The sequence below is a fragment of the Suncus etruscus genome, chromosome 19 (genome assembly GCF_024139225.1).
Source record: "Suncus etruscus isolate mSunEtr1 chromosome 19, mSunEtr1.pri.cur, whole genome shotgun sequence".
NCBI lineage: Eukaryota > Metazoa > Chordata > Mammalia > Eulipotyphla > Soricidae > Suncus > Suncus etruscus.
This window is the reverse complement of record NC_064866.1, coordinates 41838103-41854365: the sequence shown is the minus strand read 5'-3', so window position 1 is coordinate 41854365 and position 16263 is coordinate 41838103. Positions and strand designations below refer to the sequence as shown.

The 16263-nt window shown below is 45.1% G+C and overlaps 1 protein-coding gene across 1 annotated transcript in view; it reads left to right on the top strand.

The window, feature by feature from the left end:
* NDRG1 (N-myc downstream regulated 1) overlaps positions 1-15193 on the top strand; it is a 47387-nt gene extending 32194 nt beyond the window's left edge. Inside the window, exons 8-16 of the mRNA XM_049765585.1 lie at positions 371-457; positions 3174-3230; positions 5236-5339; positions 6280-6336; positions 7265-7316; positions 9217-9264; positions 10597-10632; positions 11532-11583; positions 14809-15193. Of these exons, the coding sequence (XP_049621542.1) occupies positions 371-457; positions 3174-3230; positions 5236-5339; positions 6280-6336; positions 7265-7316; positions 9217-9264; positions 10597-10632; positions 11532-11583; positions 14809-15050 (735 nt within the window). The 3' untranslated portion in view covers positions 15051-15193. The remainder of the gene's footprint in view (positions 1-370; positions 458-3173; positions 3231-5235; positions 5340-6279; positions 6337-7264; positions 7317-9216; positions 9265-10596; positions 10633-11531; positions 11584-14808) is intronic.
* The last annotated feature ends 1070 nt before the right edge of the window (positions 15194-16263 follow it).

Genomic DNA, 16263 nt, shown 5'->3' with positions numbered 1-16263 from the left:
ATGCCTAGGATTGAACCCAATCCACTGCATACATGACAAGTATCTCGTTCTGGTTCTGAATGATGGTACTATTGAGAATAGCAACCCACTTGGCACCCCACAGAGCCCTGTTCTGGTGTCTTTTATTCCATCTAGGGTTTGATTTTGTTGGTTTGTTTTGGATTCATACCTGGTGGACATCGGGAGTTACTACTGTCTCAGTGCTCCCAGGTTGCTCTCAGTGGTATTCAGGGAACAAAGGGACCCCAACCTCCCACGCTTCAAGCAAGCTCTTGAGCCTTGGAGCTTTCTCCATAGCCCTTGGTTTGATTTTTTGAAACTCCTCATGTCTTACTTGAGCTTCTCTCCTATTTCCTGTCTTGATTTGCAGCTGAACAACCCTGAGATGGTAGAGGGCCTTGTTCTCATCAATGTAAATCCCTGTGCAGAAGGCTGGATGGACTGGGCTGCTTCCAAGGTAAGGTTGGAACCCTGGGTCGCATATCTGGCATCCAGTGCTACACTCCATTCTCCTAGCCCTCAATGTTCTGCCCTGCAAAGAAAACAGATTTGTCTAGAGAAGTAAATGGCCTCCACTATGTGCCACATAAAGGTCATTGAGAGGCCACCATATAAAGCAGATTCTAGTGAAACCGGAATCCTTAAGCCAGTTTTGATAAGTAGAGTGTGAGTCAGAAATATTTGCTGATTCTAGGAAGATAGCTTAGAGGATTGAGGATATGCCTGGCCATGTGCAAGGGCTGGAGTGCCATCCCTAGCATCATGTAGTCCCCAACCAGGCTATCACAATATCACGAGGACTGAGCACCGAACCAACAGCCCTGCACAGTTTGGCCAAGTATGAGTGGTAGTAGAACTATGGACCCATGGAGCACTAACGAGGAGCACCTCCCTGCAAAAGAAGTGTTTGAAAATCAGAAGAAAACTAAGGTCCTTAATCTCAGGAACCCACATCTTATCAAGGAGTAAAGACATTGCGATTGAGTACCCATCTGGGCTACTTAACATGAAGTCCAATAATAATTAGCTAACATTTATTGATTGTCTACCAGCTGCTGTTTCTCTCCTCTCTGGCTCTATATGCATGAGTCTAGTTAACTCTGTGGCAGTGCCAGTAGTGTGGATAGCCAGGACTGCTTTATAGAAAGGGAAACTGAGTCTCAGCAGAATGAAGAAAGCTGACCAGGGGTACACAAAGCCAACTAGTGGGACACCTGGGCCCAGTGCTGCTTCGGTGGCTCTTACACTTACCAGAATGCTGTGTTCTCCTGTCCCGCCTCATCCAGCTGCTGTTTTGACCAAGCACTGCAGGTGACTGCAGAGCCCCAGAGAGGAAGGACCCTGTGCTCTGGGAAGCTGGGCTCTGGCTCTGGCAGCTGGCCTAGGACTGCTTGTTTATCTTTTAAATATGAAGCTTTTTTTTTTCATAAAGGCTCTGGTATCTGCCAAGATGAGGGGGGAATCATTCCAATTGCAACAGGGCAAAGCCTTTCAAGCTGAGATGATCTTGGCTTCTCACCGTGGACGTGTGTTTTTGCCAAGTGGCAGTGGCCGTCATGCCACAGTGTTCGAAAGGATGATGCCCCTCCCTGTCCAAAAATACAAGCTTTCCTCCTGTGTCACATTTAGAAGCAGACACTCTCCTTTTTTGTTGTATTAATTAATAATTATAAAGGCCTAGTGATGGGTGGAATGGATGGTGAGGTTTTTCTCAGCTCAGCCCAGTGCCAGCAGCCCCTATGGCCTGGTGGGTCTGTAGGTATCAGGGTAATGGTAAGGAAATGACCCACAGCAGTCAGATGAAGTTTCAGGAGACATCCAACTTTATTTACAAGGCCCTAACCACCATGTGCATATTCTTCACATGGCCTTTAAACTAAACAGCCTTTTTGCACCCAGCCTATGTTTCCTCTCTACCTGCTGTGTCTTCCTTGCTCAGTCTCTTCCTCGCCCCTCCCCAGGCCACTTTAATTACCAACCACAGACCCCTCCCAGGGGTGGGAGGGTCTGACCATCCAGGTAAGATTAGAATTTGGCCTTGGGGAGAAGTAACACTATTTTTTTTTTTTACTATATTCTCTGGAAAAACTTAACATCCTGGTCAGCTCATTTGGTTCCTGAACCAGGAGTGGAGGGTAGAGGACATTCATAAATGACTGACATGGAATAGAATAAAGTTAGTGGGGCTTCACTTTCTATGCTATGTCCTGTTAACCTCAGCTCTGAGAAAGAAGTCATCACTAGGATCAGTGATGCATCAGGGCCCTGGAAGATCCTGGGACGCATGGTATCTCCTGTGAGGTTTCACTTGGTCTTGTCTCTGAAGTTCCTGGCACCCTGTGATAGCTCAGAAGTGCTCTGAGCCTTAGTGCTGGGGTGGCAGTTAGATAGCAGGATTGCTTGGTTGGAGCCAAACAGTTCCTACAGTGAAGTAAACAGGACAGCATTTCCTTAAGGAGGTCCTGCTGTGTGCCTAGCACTTAGGGAATTCCTGCTGTGTACCTAATATTGCAGAGCTTAACAATGTATAGTGATAGGACATTTGCTTTACACATGGCTGATCCAGGTTCTATCCCCTGCATCCCAGCCTCAGTCTTCCGAGCACTGCTAGAAATAATTCCTGAGCACAGAGCCAGAGTTAACCTTTAATCATTTGCTGAGTGTACCTTCCCCCCCCAAACAAAACAGATATATAAACTTTATCCATTTGCATGCATATCTCATATTTATGAATCTCCAGCTATGTGGAACATTTATGGAATTTTTGTTAGATACTAATAATTTCCACTAGAGAGAGGAGACAGGGGAGGTTTGCGGTGTCCTCAGAATCCTTACTATATTCCAAGAGAAGAAATTATCTTGAGGGAGGATATCCGAAGACTGGTATAGGAAGGTTAGTTTGAGGAAAGCAGATCCTGGGGTGTGCTTAGAAACCTTTGCTGAGGACTCGGTGACCCCAGGAGGGACAAAGTTAGAAGAAAGTCTCATTTCTATTGAACACTCACTCACTCACTGTATGCCTCTTGTGTGTGGAACTCTGACAAAAAGGGGAGATTGCCTTTCCGAGGCCTCTGACCCAGAAAGCACATATATCACCTCTTTGTCAGGGTTCGCAAACTTGTTTCACTGTGACCCCCCCTCCCCATTCTCTAATTCTACAAATTATTCCCCAGATTTCTGGATGGACCCAAGCCCTTCCGGACATGGTGGTGTCACACTTCTTTGGGAAGGTAAGTTCTGTGGCCGAGCTTTCTGAGTGTCTGTCTGTGTGCTCCCTGGCACATGGGACAGAGAGACCAGCAAGACACAGGCAAGCAGTGCCACATGCTGTTACCCCCACGTAAGTGTGACATTGTTGGTTCATAATCAAGTCGTATCCTTAGCCTTCAGACTTGAAAACAACCTTATTGAATAAAGACAAATGTACACATTGAAAGGTAGAACTTGAAAAAGATTGACAATAAAATCAGAAGCAAAACCAAGATAAGGGGTGGGGCTAGAAGATCTTAAAGAATGGAAGCCCCTGCCTGGGATACACAAGACCCTGAGTTCTATTTGCAGCCCTTGATGGGCCCCTGATCACCACCACCCCCCCCCCAGAGATAGCTCTAATAGCCTCCAGCACATTTGAGCTCCGGCAACACTTCATTTCTGGGTTCACGGCAGCTTTATGTTGACATACTCAGTTTTTCTGGATGTGGGAGCCTTGCACTGCTCTGTGGTCCTGGGTGGAACGTGTGGTGATTGGTTCCTGGGTAGGTTTGCCATTCACAGCTGAAGGTACATCCTGGTTATTTCCTGCTTGAGGTCATTGCCCAGAATAAAGGCTCTTTGATGTTTGCTATGTGTGTGTAGTTAGAGTAGTAGTGTAGCTTTTAAAAGTTTTAACTGTGCCAGTAGTCCCAGGACCCAGAGCTTTAGCCGTTTATTGACTTGTGGTTGGTTACTCCTAATTCTGCCTCCAGCTTTTCCTGACTTCTTCAGTCTCCTATCTTTGCTTTTCTGTTAGGTGAACACTCGTCATTGGACTTAGAATCCATTGAGCTAATCCACCATGACCTTCCCTTTCAGAACACTTCCCTTAATTCTGTAATCACCTTTTAATTAAATCCAAATGATTCACTTTCAGGACATGCCATGCCTGCATTCTTTGGGGGCTACCATCTGCCCACATGGGTCCCCTTTCTTTTTTCAAACTTCACTTCACAGCTTTTGATACATTCTCTCTTCTCACTGAGTGTCTGATAGAAATGTGGCAAAAGATCTGTACTTCCTCAAAGGAAAGGTGTCAAGTAGAGGTTAAGATTCAGTCATATCCATCAAGGCAGATGATCTGGGGCTGGTACAGGTAGTACCAACTTACTACAAGTGTGTCTTGCTCTGAAGCTCTGGCACTACACCTCAGATTCTACCTTCCATTCTATAATTTTCAGTTAATAAGCAATCGTCTTTTGTGTTGTGGGAATGGTGGGAGCTGTTTGGACGTTGTGGCCTGAACTTGGCTTGGATACTCACAGCTCCTTCCCAGAATGGCTCTGCAGGCACTCATAACACTACACTGCTCTGTAAACCTACAGCATCTGCTGATGTCTAAATGAGAAACAGATCAAGTGCCTAACTTGTTTGTCCATCCCAAATCACATTCAGAACGGAAACAGGGAGAGGGACAACTGAGGCTAGCCTGCATGGGTATTGGGATGGTGATTTCACTCCTTTCAGGGCACTTTCTATGACTGGAGTGTTCTTTGTTTTTCAAATAAGAACAATATCTCTTCAGATGTCCCCCTTAGAAAACACCACTGGCTAATTGTTGCATGAGGTGTTATATGTTTTAAAGTAATCACATGGTTGTTAAATTCTAGGTTCTAATGAAGTAGAAATGTGATTTCTTGTTTACCTGGGGAAACTTAGGCTCAGAACTGTTAGAGCAAGTGCCTATCTCATAGGGCACTGATTGAGCTAAGCTTGGTCTGGGCTAACTGAACTCAAGAATCCATGAGCCCCAAAGGACAGGTTTTCTCCAGGAAGATCTATTGTTCTTCCTGCTCTCAGCTGAGATTCTATCATAATCTTCCTCTGAGTAGTGACTTCTGACTTCTGTAAGGTAATGTAGGCTCCACAGCTTTCTCTAGGAGTTAGGCTTCATTGTCTTCACTGGGAATCTCAAAAACAGGGAAAGCATAGAGAAGTGATGGCCCAGACTGCAGTGCCAATTAAATCCCTCTTTTTGAACAGGAGGAAATGCAGAATAACGTGGAGGTGGTCCACACCTACCGCCATCATATCATCCATGACATGAACCCTGGCAACCTGCACCTATTCATCAATGCCTATAACAGGTATGGGCTCCAGTGCTGGGACAGCACAACCACTCAGCAGCCTCCTTCTGTAGATTTGGAGCACAGGGAGGGGCAAAGGCAATTCTCAATTAGTAGAAGATTTAGCCTCTGAAATTGAGCATAGAGATTAAAGAGACATACTATTAGGGGTGTAAGTATCCGTGACCATTCGTACCCTCCAGTGTATGGAGGAAATGTCTGTGTCCAGGCCAATTCAGGTGAGGCCCGATCCCAGAACAACTAAGTAAAATTCTGTGGAAAAAATGGAGGATTCCAGGGAGATCATTGGAAAACAAGTGATCTATTTATGAACAAGGTGCTCTTTCCCACAGTTTTTGGCATTAACTCTAGGTGGGGCTAGTTAGGACCTCAGCCTGGAAATGGCAGCTTGGGTCTAGTTGTCCTAGAGACTTGGATCTCCATGAATGCACCATGCTCTATCCTGCTCCATTTGAGGGCACAGGAGTAAAGGCATTGCTCATCAGGTAAGACTCTCAGTTGGACAGTGGGCACATAGGATGCCAACAACAGCTCAACACCCTCCTCTTGCCCTGAGAATAATACAACTATCCCATTCAACCCTTAAATTGAGGACAAGTGAGAGTGTAGCTCAGTCTGAATAGAGAAGCTGGGTACAGTGGGGAGACTTGCTGCTGGACAGGTGGACTTCCAGGAGAGAGAGACAATTTGGGAAGAACCAAGATAGACCATTGGGGACAAAGAATGGGGGATGCTCTTGGGGAAAGGTTTGAGGCGCACTATTTCTGAAATCACCTGGATGGACTCAATGTAACAGGTAGAGTTCTGCAAAGACCCCAAACTGCCAGTACAGGAGCAATTTTCAGGGCCTGGGGCAAGTGGCAGAACTGGGGACCTTGGCTGAATGCTGTGTTTCCAAGGGAGGTTCAGCTGGTGCTAATGGTGTGTTTGTTGTCTGTAGCCGTCGGGACCTGGAGATCGAGCGCCCCATGCCTGGAACCCACACAGTCACCTTACAGTGAGTCCTTTCTCTCTCCTGCATATGTTTTAGCTTTGCAGTTGCTTATTAGGTCATCTGAGATTGGTGAGACTTGCCTGTGGTAGTATCTTACATCAATAAGGACTGAAGGCAATTTGCCGAGGGACCACCTGAGCACAACCTTTTACTCTTTGTGAAGTGATTTTTGTCCCCTCAGTCTATCCAGCTATACGTAGGACTTACTCCTGGCTCTGTGCTCAGGTATCAATCCTGCCAGGGCTGGGGAAACCATATTGGGAGTCAGGGATCAAATCTGGGTTGGCCACATGCAGAGCAAGCACTCCACTTGTATCTCTTCAGTTCCTGTACAATTCTTAGGGTACCTCTTAGACTTCTGTGTGAGTTCCCCATCTAAGAGAAGAACTGAGAGTCATCTGCAGAATTTGTCAGGTACATATCATGTTTTACATATGGTGGGAAGTGCGTTACCTCCAAGCACAGAGAGGAAAAACCGTGGCCACCCTAAAGTGGTCTATAAACCGAGGAGAAAAAGACAGCTGTAGATGCAAACTTTCTAACATCCCAACAAAAATAACCATGTGCTTTATATAGTTCCTTGTGCAAATTGTAGCCTTGGGTACCTGAATTTGGCACATGCCATTTCCTTTGTTGGGCAAGTCAGTTTGTCTCTAGACTGGATTGTTGACAAAGTCCTACACATCTTTCCATAGAGAAGGACGGTCTCGAAATAGTAAAAATATCAGGAGACAGAAATTCTCTGACTGAAATTCACATCACTTAAGTATTTATACTTAGGACTAAACAAGATAAAGGAAATGAAGTAACAATAGCAAAAGGAAGTGAAGAAATAGGAATGATGCATTTGTTGAGTCCAGACCTGGTGTCTGGAAATCTACAAGTGATTAAGATACTGACCGCCCCTTCTTTTTGTCTCCCTATTTTCCAGGTGTCCAGCTTTGTTGGTGGTTGGAGATAATTCTCCTGCCGTGGATGCTGTGGTAAGTAGAACTCAGTGGTTTCTGTGTAGAATGCAGGTTCAAATCTAGCTGGCTCTGTAGGACACCCCTTGTCCACTGCTCCTCTGCTCTCTTCTGTGCATTGACGTCTTTTGAATGCCGGTTGGCCCATCCTTCATACTCTTAATCTGGTCATTAGTTCCGGTGGTTGCTACTGGGCACAAGCTCTGTCACTTTTTCTGGCTCCACCCCACCACCACCTCCCACTTCCCACAGTTTATTTTTATGGGTGTGTTTGTCACTTGGCTTCCTGGCCAAGATGCTCTCCTCCCTTTTGGGAATTGGGGAACCAGTTGGTGCCTGATTGTCTGGCAGAGTGGAGAGGAACCTGGAGAGCATGGGTTCCTGGTTCATTTAAAATCTAACCACCACTGGTAATGTTGTGAGGTAAAGCAAAGATTCTCTTTTTCCATTAACCACAGAGCTGGGCCCTTTAGGAATTGGGCTGTATGGATCAGAGACCCGAAGAGGTCACATAACTTAGTAAAGATTTGATGTCTCCTCATGAACGATGAGTTTATCATAGGTTATGGGTAGGTATTTTGCCCAGTTTTAGATGTAGATTAGCATTATGGAGAGAGACATCAAGCTTGATGGTATAGGAACTGAGGATGATGAACCTTAACATTTCTGATTAAGAGCATTTATTTAGTCTTAGGTCCTCTAGTTCTATTCATGTTGCTACAAAATGCATGTTTTTGTTCTCTATAGCTTCATAGTATTCCATTGTGTATATATCCCACACCTTCTTGATCCATTTATCTGTAATTAGGCATTTGGGTTATTTCCATAGCTGAGTGCAGCATTGAGTATAGGGGTGTGTGTGTGTGTGTGTGTGTGTGTGTGTGTGTGTGTGTGTATTCTTTTTAATTAATGTTTTGTTGTTTGTGGGACAGGTGCCAAAAAATGGTATTGCTGGATCATATGGGAGTTCTATTCTTTTTTATTTTGAGGAATTTTCATATTGCTTTCCATAGAGATTGAACTAGATGAAATTCCCACTAAGGAAGATAAGGGTTCCTTTCTTACAATAGCCCACCAACAATGACTGTTTCCAAAATTTTTTATACCTTTCATCCTCACAGGAATATGATGGTATATCATTGTTTTGATTTGCATTTCTTTAATTATGAATGACAATTTTTCACATACCTGTTGACCATCAGTATGTCTTCTTTGGGGAAATATCTGTTCATCTTCTCACCTTATTTATGGATAGAGTTAGTATATTCTTTTTGGTATGTTTAGTGAGTGATTTCTAGATATATTTCTATATATTTCTAGATATATATATATATTCTAGATATATATGATTTCTTGGATATAAAGCCTTTATTTTTTTAGTGAAGTCAGTCAGAATGAAAGGAACAGACATGGAATGATCTCTCTTATGTGGGATTTAAAGATATAAAGTGAGGAAACAAAGACCCAAAGGCAGCATAGCAGGGTATCTGACCCAAATAATTGAGTTAGAAGTGGTGAGAGGGGGTTGGGTGGAGAAAAATGGTACACAGGTGAGGGATATGGTGACAGAATTATATTAACAGTATTATAAGTCAAAAATAAAAACATTTTCAGAGTGTCATTTAGCAAGTAGTTCTATTTTAGCTAATCATCATACCAGCCCTTTGGAAAATCATTATATTCTTTCTATTGATGAGGAAACTAAACTTCACGGAGGAAAGACTTCATAGCTAGTCATGGGAGCGCTGTGTTTTAAAGACAAAGTTTTCTCCCAAACCCACATTCCTTTCTCTCTGCTAGTAGAAACACTGTCAAAATTTTTTAATGATAGTGGCAGAGGTACAGAAATAAACAGAAAGTATGTGTCAGGGTGTAGGTAGGAAAGTTAATGAATTTTGTTCTTGATTTTCTTATCCAGGTGGAGTGCAACTCAAAATTGGACCCAACAAAGACCACGCTCCTTAAGGTACAGGATGGGTGCTTGGTTTGGTCTTGATTCGAAATTTTTTGTAAAACCGAGGTGTGCATGATTGAGTCGAATCTGATGGTCAGGAACCCTAGAAATTATTGTTTGAGTATTTATTTAAGGCTGGAAATGTGCTGAGCATGCATACATGTACTGACTGCCCTGGATCCAGTTCCCAGAAGCACCACATAGTTCCCCAGCCATGAATTTGGTGTGTCCCAAGAAACTAAAAGATAAGATAAAAATATGTTTACGAAGTTCCATATCTATTGACTTCTGGGACTCCAGGAATATATGAGACAAAGGCTCTCCTACCGACTGCATATCCTTCCAGCCCAGCTCTGCACTGTCTGTCCAAAAGGGAAACTACCATTGCCCAAGACTAGAGAAGAAGAAAGGCCAGAGCTCATTTGAGCATTAAGTTTGTGATCTCTGTGCTAAATGAGGGTCTATATCATGGCCTGCCAACATGCTGGCAAGTGTGGATCACCCAAGCCAGTGGAATGCTTGGGGCAGTCATGACCCAAGAGACTTTCTAAGACCAGACCTTCCTTGTATCTATGTAAAGATAGGGCCATGTGAAGTGAGAGGTTGGCGATTGTCAGCAGTGTTGGGGGAACAGGGATTGAACCCAGGCCTCCTGCATTCAAAACGTATCTTCTAATCCATCGGAGCTCTTTCAAGACCCATGTTTTATCATTATTTTTGTGTCTTGTGTCTTCTTCTGCCAAGAAAAGAGTGGCTGGAGTGGTAGCACAGTGGTAGGGTGTTTGCCTTTCATGTGGTTAACCCAGGGTGGACACGGGTTCAATTCCCATCATCCCATATGGTCCCCCAAGCCAGGAGCAATTTCTGAGTGTAGAGCCAGTAATAACCTACTTCAGCACCACTGGGTGTGGCCCAAAACACAAACAAACAAACAAAAAAGCATTCTAGAAAAGCATGTAATGATATGATGGGCTTTGGGCCTGAGAGGGTAACTCATGCATGGGCTGGCCTCTGAGCCCCTTTGTCCAGGTCTCCCAAACATCTGCATTGGTCCTTCTGCAGCCTTCATGCTGCTGCAGATAAGGAAGGTGGACAGAGACAGCCCTCCAACTTAGTGTTCCTGGGAACACAGACACATGATCCAAAAGGCCGGGCATGGTAGGCACTATAAGCACTGGAGTTGCACCAGAGACAGCTGGTTATTGGCATGAAGGCTAATCAAAGCAGCCTCGCTAGGTGGGGCTGGCACCTAGCCAGTCCACCTCACCAGGGCTTGGGACAGCTGGTATCCAGCTGAGCTGCCCTGAACACTCTCAAGCACTGACAGCTTCCCTCTCTCTCCAGATGGCTGACTGTGGTGGCCTGCCTCAGATCTCCCAGGTGAGTGTGCCCCAGGTCCATTCTGCTCCCACCCCATGCTTACCTCCATAGCTGCCCCCCACCCGTCCCCATCTCCACACCTGTCCTCTACACCTGTCCCCACCTCCACATCTGCCTCTACTTGCTGCTTTCCTCTCAACCGACTCAATTCCCTACCAAGTGAGACCTGGATGCTCTTCTACCTGTAGCCTCACAATCTCCACGACATACTTTTCTGTGTCCTTCTCAGGAAAGTGAGGTCTTTGTACATGGTAGGCTGCTCGCCATGCTAATCCTGGGCTCCCACTCTTTCTTCTTCCAGACTTGCCAGGGACTCCAGAACTCTCTAGCCCCCAGCCTCTCTCAGTGGCGGAAGTCAGTGAGACCTTTGGCTTGCTCTGAGAACTTCTCTTTCTCTAGCGCAAACTGCAAAGAACCCCTCGGAACAGGAGCAGGAAGTGTTCTGCCTTGATTTTCCAGACATGGCTGCCTCATCCAATCAGACACCTCAATCAGGCTCTCCCAGGCCTGGCCTATGTTTGAACTTTATCTCCTGGGCCAAAACTAATCATAGTCTCCCAGAGCAGGCCACAGGCTTGCTCTGTGTTGTACTGTCACCACAGTGGGCCTTATTTGAGCCAAGTTCTTTTTTTTCTTTTTATTTGTTTATTGAGTCTCCCAAGTGACCCACCGCCATGCCCTACTAGGGCCAGGACCACCAAGGGCTATACCAGACAGTGATTATTGGCAGTGCCAGAGACCAAATCAGGGTCAGGACACACTAACCATATGCATGCACCTGACTCCTGCAGGTAACCCTGACCCTTGCCAGACTCTTTCCTGCTGACCCCTGGCTCTTCCCCCTGGAGCTGTCATAGTCAGGATTTTTGGTGACTGACCCTACTTTTTCTTCCCTACAGCCTGCCAAGCTCGCCGAGGCCTTCAAGTACTTTGTGCAGGGCATGGGCTATAGTAAGTATGCGGGTTCCAGGAGGGGTAGGGCAAGGGGAAAGGGCAGGAAAATGGAGACTTGATGCCTGAAACCAGGATAGTGGGATGGATAAACTGAAGTCTCTCCAGTGGAATTAGCCCTTTGCCAGATAAACAAATCCAGGGAATGAAAATTGAGGGTGAGGGAGAAGCCCATTGAGCTGCAGCATGAGGTCCTATCTTACCTTCTTCTTCCATTGTCGAACAGAAATTGGTCCACACAGAGAATTTGTTTGTTTTGTGACCATATCTGTTGATGTTTGTGTCTCTGTGGTGCTAAGGATCAAGCCTTCTGCATAAAATCTATGTGCTCCTGCCCTTTGAGCCATCATTCCAGCTCAACTGCATGGGTTTTCCTTTTCTTTACCATTTCCCCCCTTTTTTTCCTCTTTTCTTTACAACCAAAGTCAGGTCTATTGCATAAAAGGAAGGCATGCTTTTGACCTCTGATCCACATCCCAGGTCCCCATTTACAGTCCCAAGAGACAACCCCCATACTGTTTTTGATGATGAAGGTGATGTGTTGAAGATGACTAATACATCATTTATTTTCTCCTCTTGTTACCATCACATAATCCTCCAAAACACTCTCATCCTTGTTTTACAACCTAAAGCTTTGAGAGATTAAGTAAGAAGCACATTTGGGCTCTACGTGGGTCTTTGAAAACTAAGCTCCGTGTAAGAGGCTAATTAAGTAGTTTTACTCCAGAGCAAGTCTTTGCTAAGAAGTAGATTCAGGAATAGAAGGATAAACAGGAACAAAATTCAAGAACTTTGTAAAGTCTTCCCTGAGGATTCCAGTTTGTGAGGTTTCTCACTGGTTCTTGCACACTCAGTCCCTTCTTCCCTAGAGAGGTGTCTTTTTTTGGCACCCACCATCCATGCTAGCCATGATTTGGGCTGCCATAGGATTACTTTTGACTCTTTCTGTCTCTTGCTTTGACATATGATTTATGTGTTCACCTTTTAACTGGTTACTCTGAACTGCTAACCTTTTATGTTTTTCCTGAGACTTAAACTGCTTGTGCGTCTAAAATAGTAACAATATGTTTGGTAAACTGACCGCAGTTTTGAAATGGGCTCCAGCCAGCTTTAATTTCAGCAAGGCTGAGTGCTGGGCTGTGGAGGAGTGGGGCTGGAATCCCCAGGTGCCCTCAACATCAACCATCTGTCTGTGGTCTCCCACCTTTAGGGCTGGTGTCCTTTCAGGACCGGAAGTTCCAAAGCAGCCACTGCAGAAAGATTCCTTATAGCCTTCTGCCCCTTGTAGGCTGTAAATCTCAATCAGTGTGCTTGTCTTGGACCTGCCTTGGGTTTTACTTTTTGCCTTCAAAGTGTTTTATAGAGAGGAAGGAAGTGAAAAGCAAGTCTTAGTCCCATCTCAACCCTAAATCAGCTTCTATTTCCAGAAAGCAATCCTGCAAGTTTTAGGGAAGACAATATGCACAGCTAACATCCCAGAGGCATCAACCAAGGAGAAAAGATAGTTAAATCTGAAACAATCTGAGAACAGGGATATTGAACCCCTTGCACATCCGAGTGTGGACTTAACTACTAACCTTATGCTGTTGACTAGAAGTCTCCCTGATGATATAATTAGCCAAGTAGCACGTTTTGTGTATATAGATGTATATACGTTATATTTATTATATATGTAAAACAGTATGCCTACAGCAAAGCTAGAGAAAAGAAAATGTTCTTAAGAAATGTTATAAGGAAGGGAAATGCACCTATTTTCAGTACTCAACAGCATTTTATTGATGCCACATATCATCCATTCATGAGAAAATTCCATTGAAATGAACCCTTGCACTTCAGACCTCTGTTTTTCAAGCATCAACTGTACTCACTTTCCTTCTAGCTGCTGCAACAGGCAGGATTGGCCTTTCATTATTCGGTCTTTACCAAAGTCAGCTGAGATCAGTACAATATCAAGATTTAAGATCAAGATAAAGACATGTCTGGAGTTTATCCCCATATTTTATAGGCTCAATCATGAAGCCTTTGAGGAAAGAATTTAGTATAGTAAAGTCTAGTTAATTGTCTGTGTATGGGTATCTCGCAGAGAGCTGTCATCTACCTATGAGCACAGAATGACATTCATACATATGAATTCATACATATGAATTTTCCAGTTGCCTCCACTCGTGGTTCTTCAATATGGCATGTGCTTCATTGCTTTGGTTAAGTGGTGCTTTCCTCTCCTGAAGCCAGGAACTAAAAAGTTCCATTAGTGGAGTAGCTTAAAACACTAACTATATATGCTCTTCCAGTACAGTTCTAAAGTCTAGACATTAAAAAAAAAACTCAATCTGTAGTCAGGGCTATACTTACAGTGGTTCTGGAAAGCATCCTTCCTTGCCTCTTCCTGGCTTCTGGTGGATGAGGTTAACTTCGCTGGATAACTGTTATATTGCTGACTCTGTGTCTCTGTCTTCCCAGTCTATCTATATTTGTTCCTGTAAGGATCCTAGCCATTATGAGAATGCTCACTCCAATCCTCTAGGGCCTCCTCTTTACTACTGCAAAGACCTTATTTCCTAATAAGGTTCCAGTTTAAGGTCTTCGGAGACATAAGTTTGGAGATGACTAGTTCAGCTCTGTAGGGATGGTCAGATTTTTTTGTTTTTGCCACCCTCTATCAGCCACCTGCCATGCATGAGGACATAGAAAGTCCAAAAGAAGGTACAATGATCATTCCTGAAATCTCATCATTCTTCTGTGTGTGTGTGGGGGGGGGGGACTGATAGCTAGCTATACTTCAACCTAAGTCCTTTGCCCATGACTTGCAAGGCAAGTGCATCAGTATCTTCAAATACCCTCTTGAAGCCAATAAATGAAAACATACGACGGTGAGATTATACCAGGCATTGACACATGGGGATTAGAATGAATCTTTCCACTTTTACAAATGGGACTGGGGAGAAGAACACACACAAAGGGAAGTAAAAGAACTGAAACGCAACCGCAGACCTGCTTTGGAGGGACCAGGCCAATGATACTGCAAAAGTCTTTGCTCCTTTGGATGCCATGCTCCATCTCTGAGCAGATACAGAATGGCAGAGAGCTGGGAAGCTGGGTTTCTCTGAGGATGAGCAGGACATGGGTTTGAGACCAGAGGTGGGCCTGTAGGAGGCACCCCTGATGGTCTGCAGTGACGCCTAGCCTCTCGCTTCTCCTAACTCACTGTTTTCTCTCTCTCCCCAGTGCCCTCGGCCAGCATGACCCGCCTGATGCGATCCCGCACAGCTTCAGGTTCCAGTGTCACCTCCCTGGAGGGCACCCGCAGCCGCTCCCACACCAGCGAGGGCACCCGAAGCCGTTCTCACACCAGTGAGGGCACCCGCAGCCGGTCCCACACCAGTGAGGGTGCCCGCTTAGATATCACTCCCAACTCTGGCACCACCGGGAACAATGCAGGGCCCAAGTCTATGGAGGTCTCCTGCTAAGTGGCCTGCAGGAATGGCCACCCCTGGACTCTGGATTGCTGTAGCTTCCCTTCCTCCAGTCCCTTCCTGTACCCCTGCCTGTACCTGCCAAAACACTTGTAACTCGATGTTAATCCAAAGCTTGTTTTGAGTAAGTGAGCTAGACTGGATTTGTCGAGAGCACCTTTTGGGATAAGAATGAGAGAGTAGACCAAAGGAAGCAGGTCATCAATGTCCTGTTTCCATAAGCAACCAGCCTGGTGCTACTGTCCCTCCCTACTCCTAGCCCCCAACCCTCCCGAGACCCGACATATTGCCAAAAACAAGAAACACGGCAGTCAACACTTCATTGAGCCTAGCTAGGTTGACCTGTGCATCCTGATTTCAATGGACGGTTTGTTGGAGGGCTTGGCCCACCTACGTCCTGTTTCCTCTCCAGCTCAAGCTAAGAACAGACCTAGTTTCTGAAAACAAAAGCCTTTCAGATTTGGGGAGGGGGAGAACAGCAAATTGTGGGGGACTCTTTGAACTTGGACAAACAGGAAATGGAAAAAAGATGGAATTTTTATGTGGAATCCAGCAGTGTTTGGATTTGCTTAGTTAATGTTTAAGAGTAGATTTTTTTTAAAACAAAAATGGATTCATCTTTCCACTTTCTCATGCCAAAGCCCGTGTTTCTGGCCACTCAGAAAAGACAGAGAAAGCATGGAATAGAATCTCCAGGCTTTGCACCAACATTGGCTTGGAAATGCTGGAATTGAAGGCTTTGGCTTGCCCTTCTTCTCCTTGCTTCCCACCCCCAGATCATGAGTGACTGACTTTGTTGTTCATGGGACAGATCTTACAGAGTTGTAATTGTTTTGCTTGAAGTGGAGGATTACATTGTGAACAGATAGGCCTGGCTTCGATCAACTTTCAGCCCTTGGGAGATAGGGGGTATCGGGGTAAGGGTGATTTTCCGGTTACTAGATGTAAGGGATTATTGTAGATATGGTAGAATTTAGTTCATTTGTGACTTCAGGGCAGCCCAGCCTGCTTCCCAGGAATCTGGAGGGATTGCATGAAATTCAGCATCCAGTCTGAGACAGTTGGGGTTGAATCTGAGCTCAACAGCTGGATGTTTCTGTAACATTGCCCGATCTTCAGATTGCTGTGTTCGCTCTTGGGATTCAGCGGGGCATGAGTGAAGTTGTAAGGATTTGGAATGTATATCCCATAGACTTTCCATCCCTCC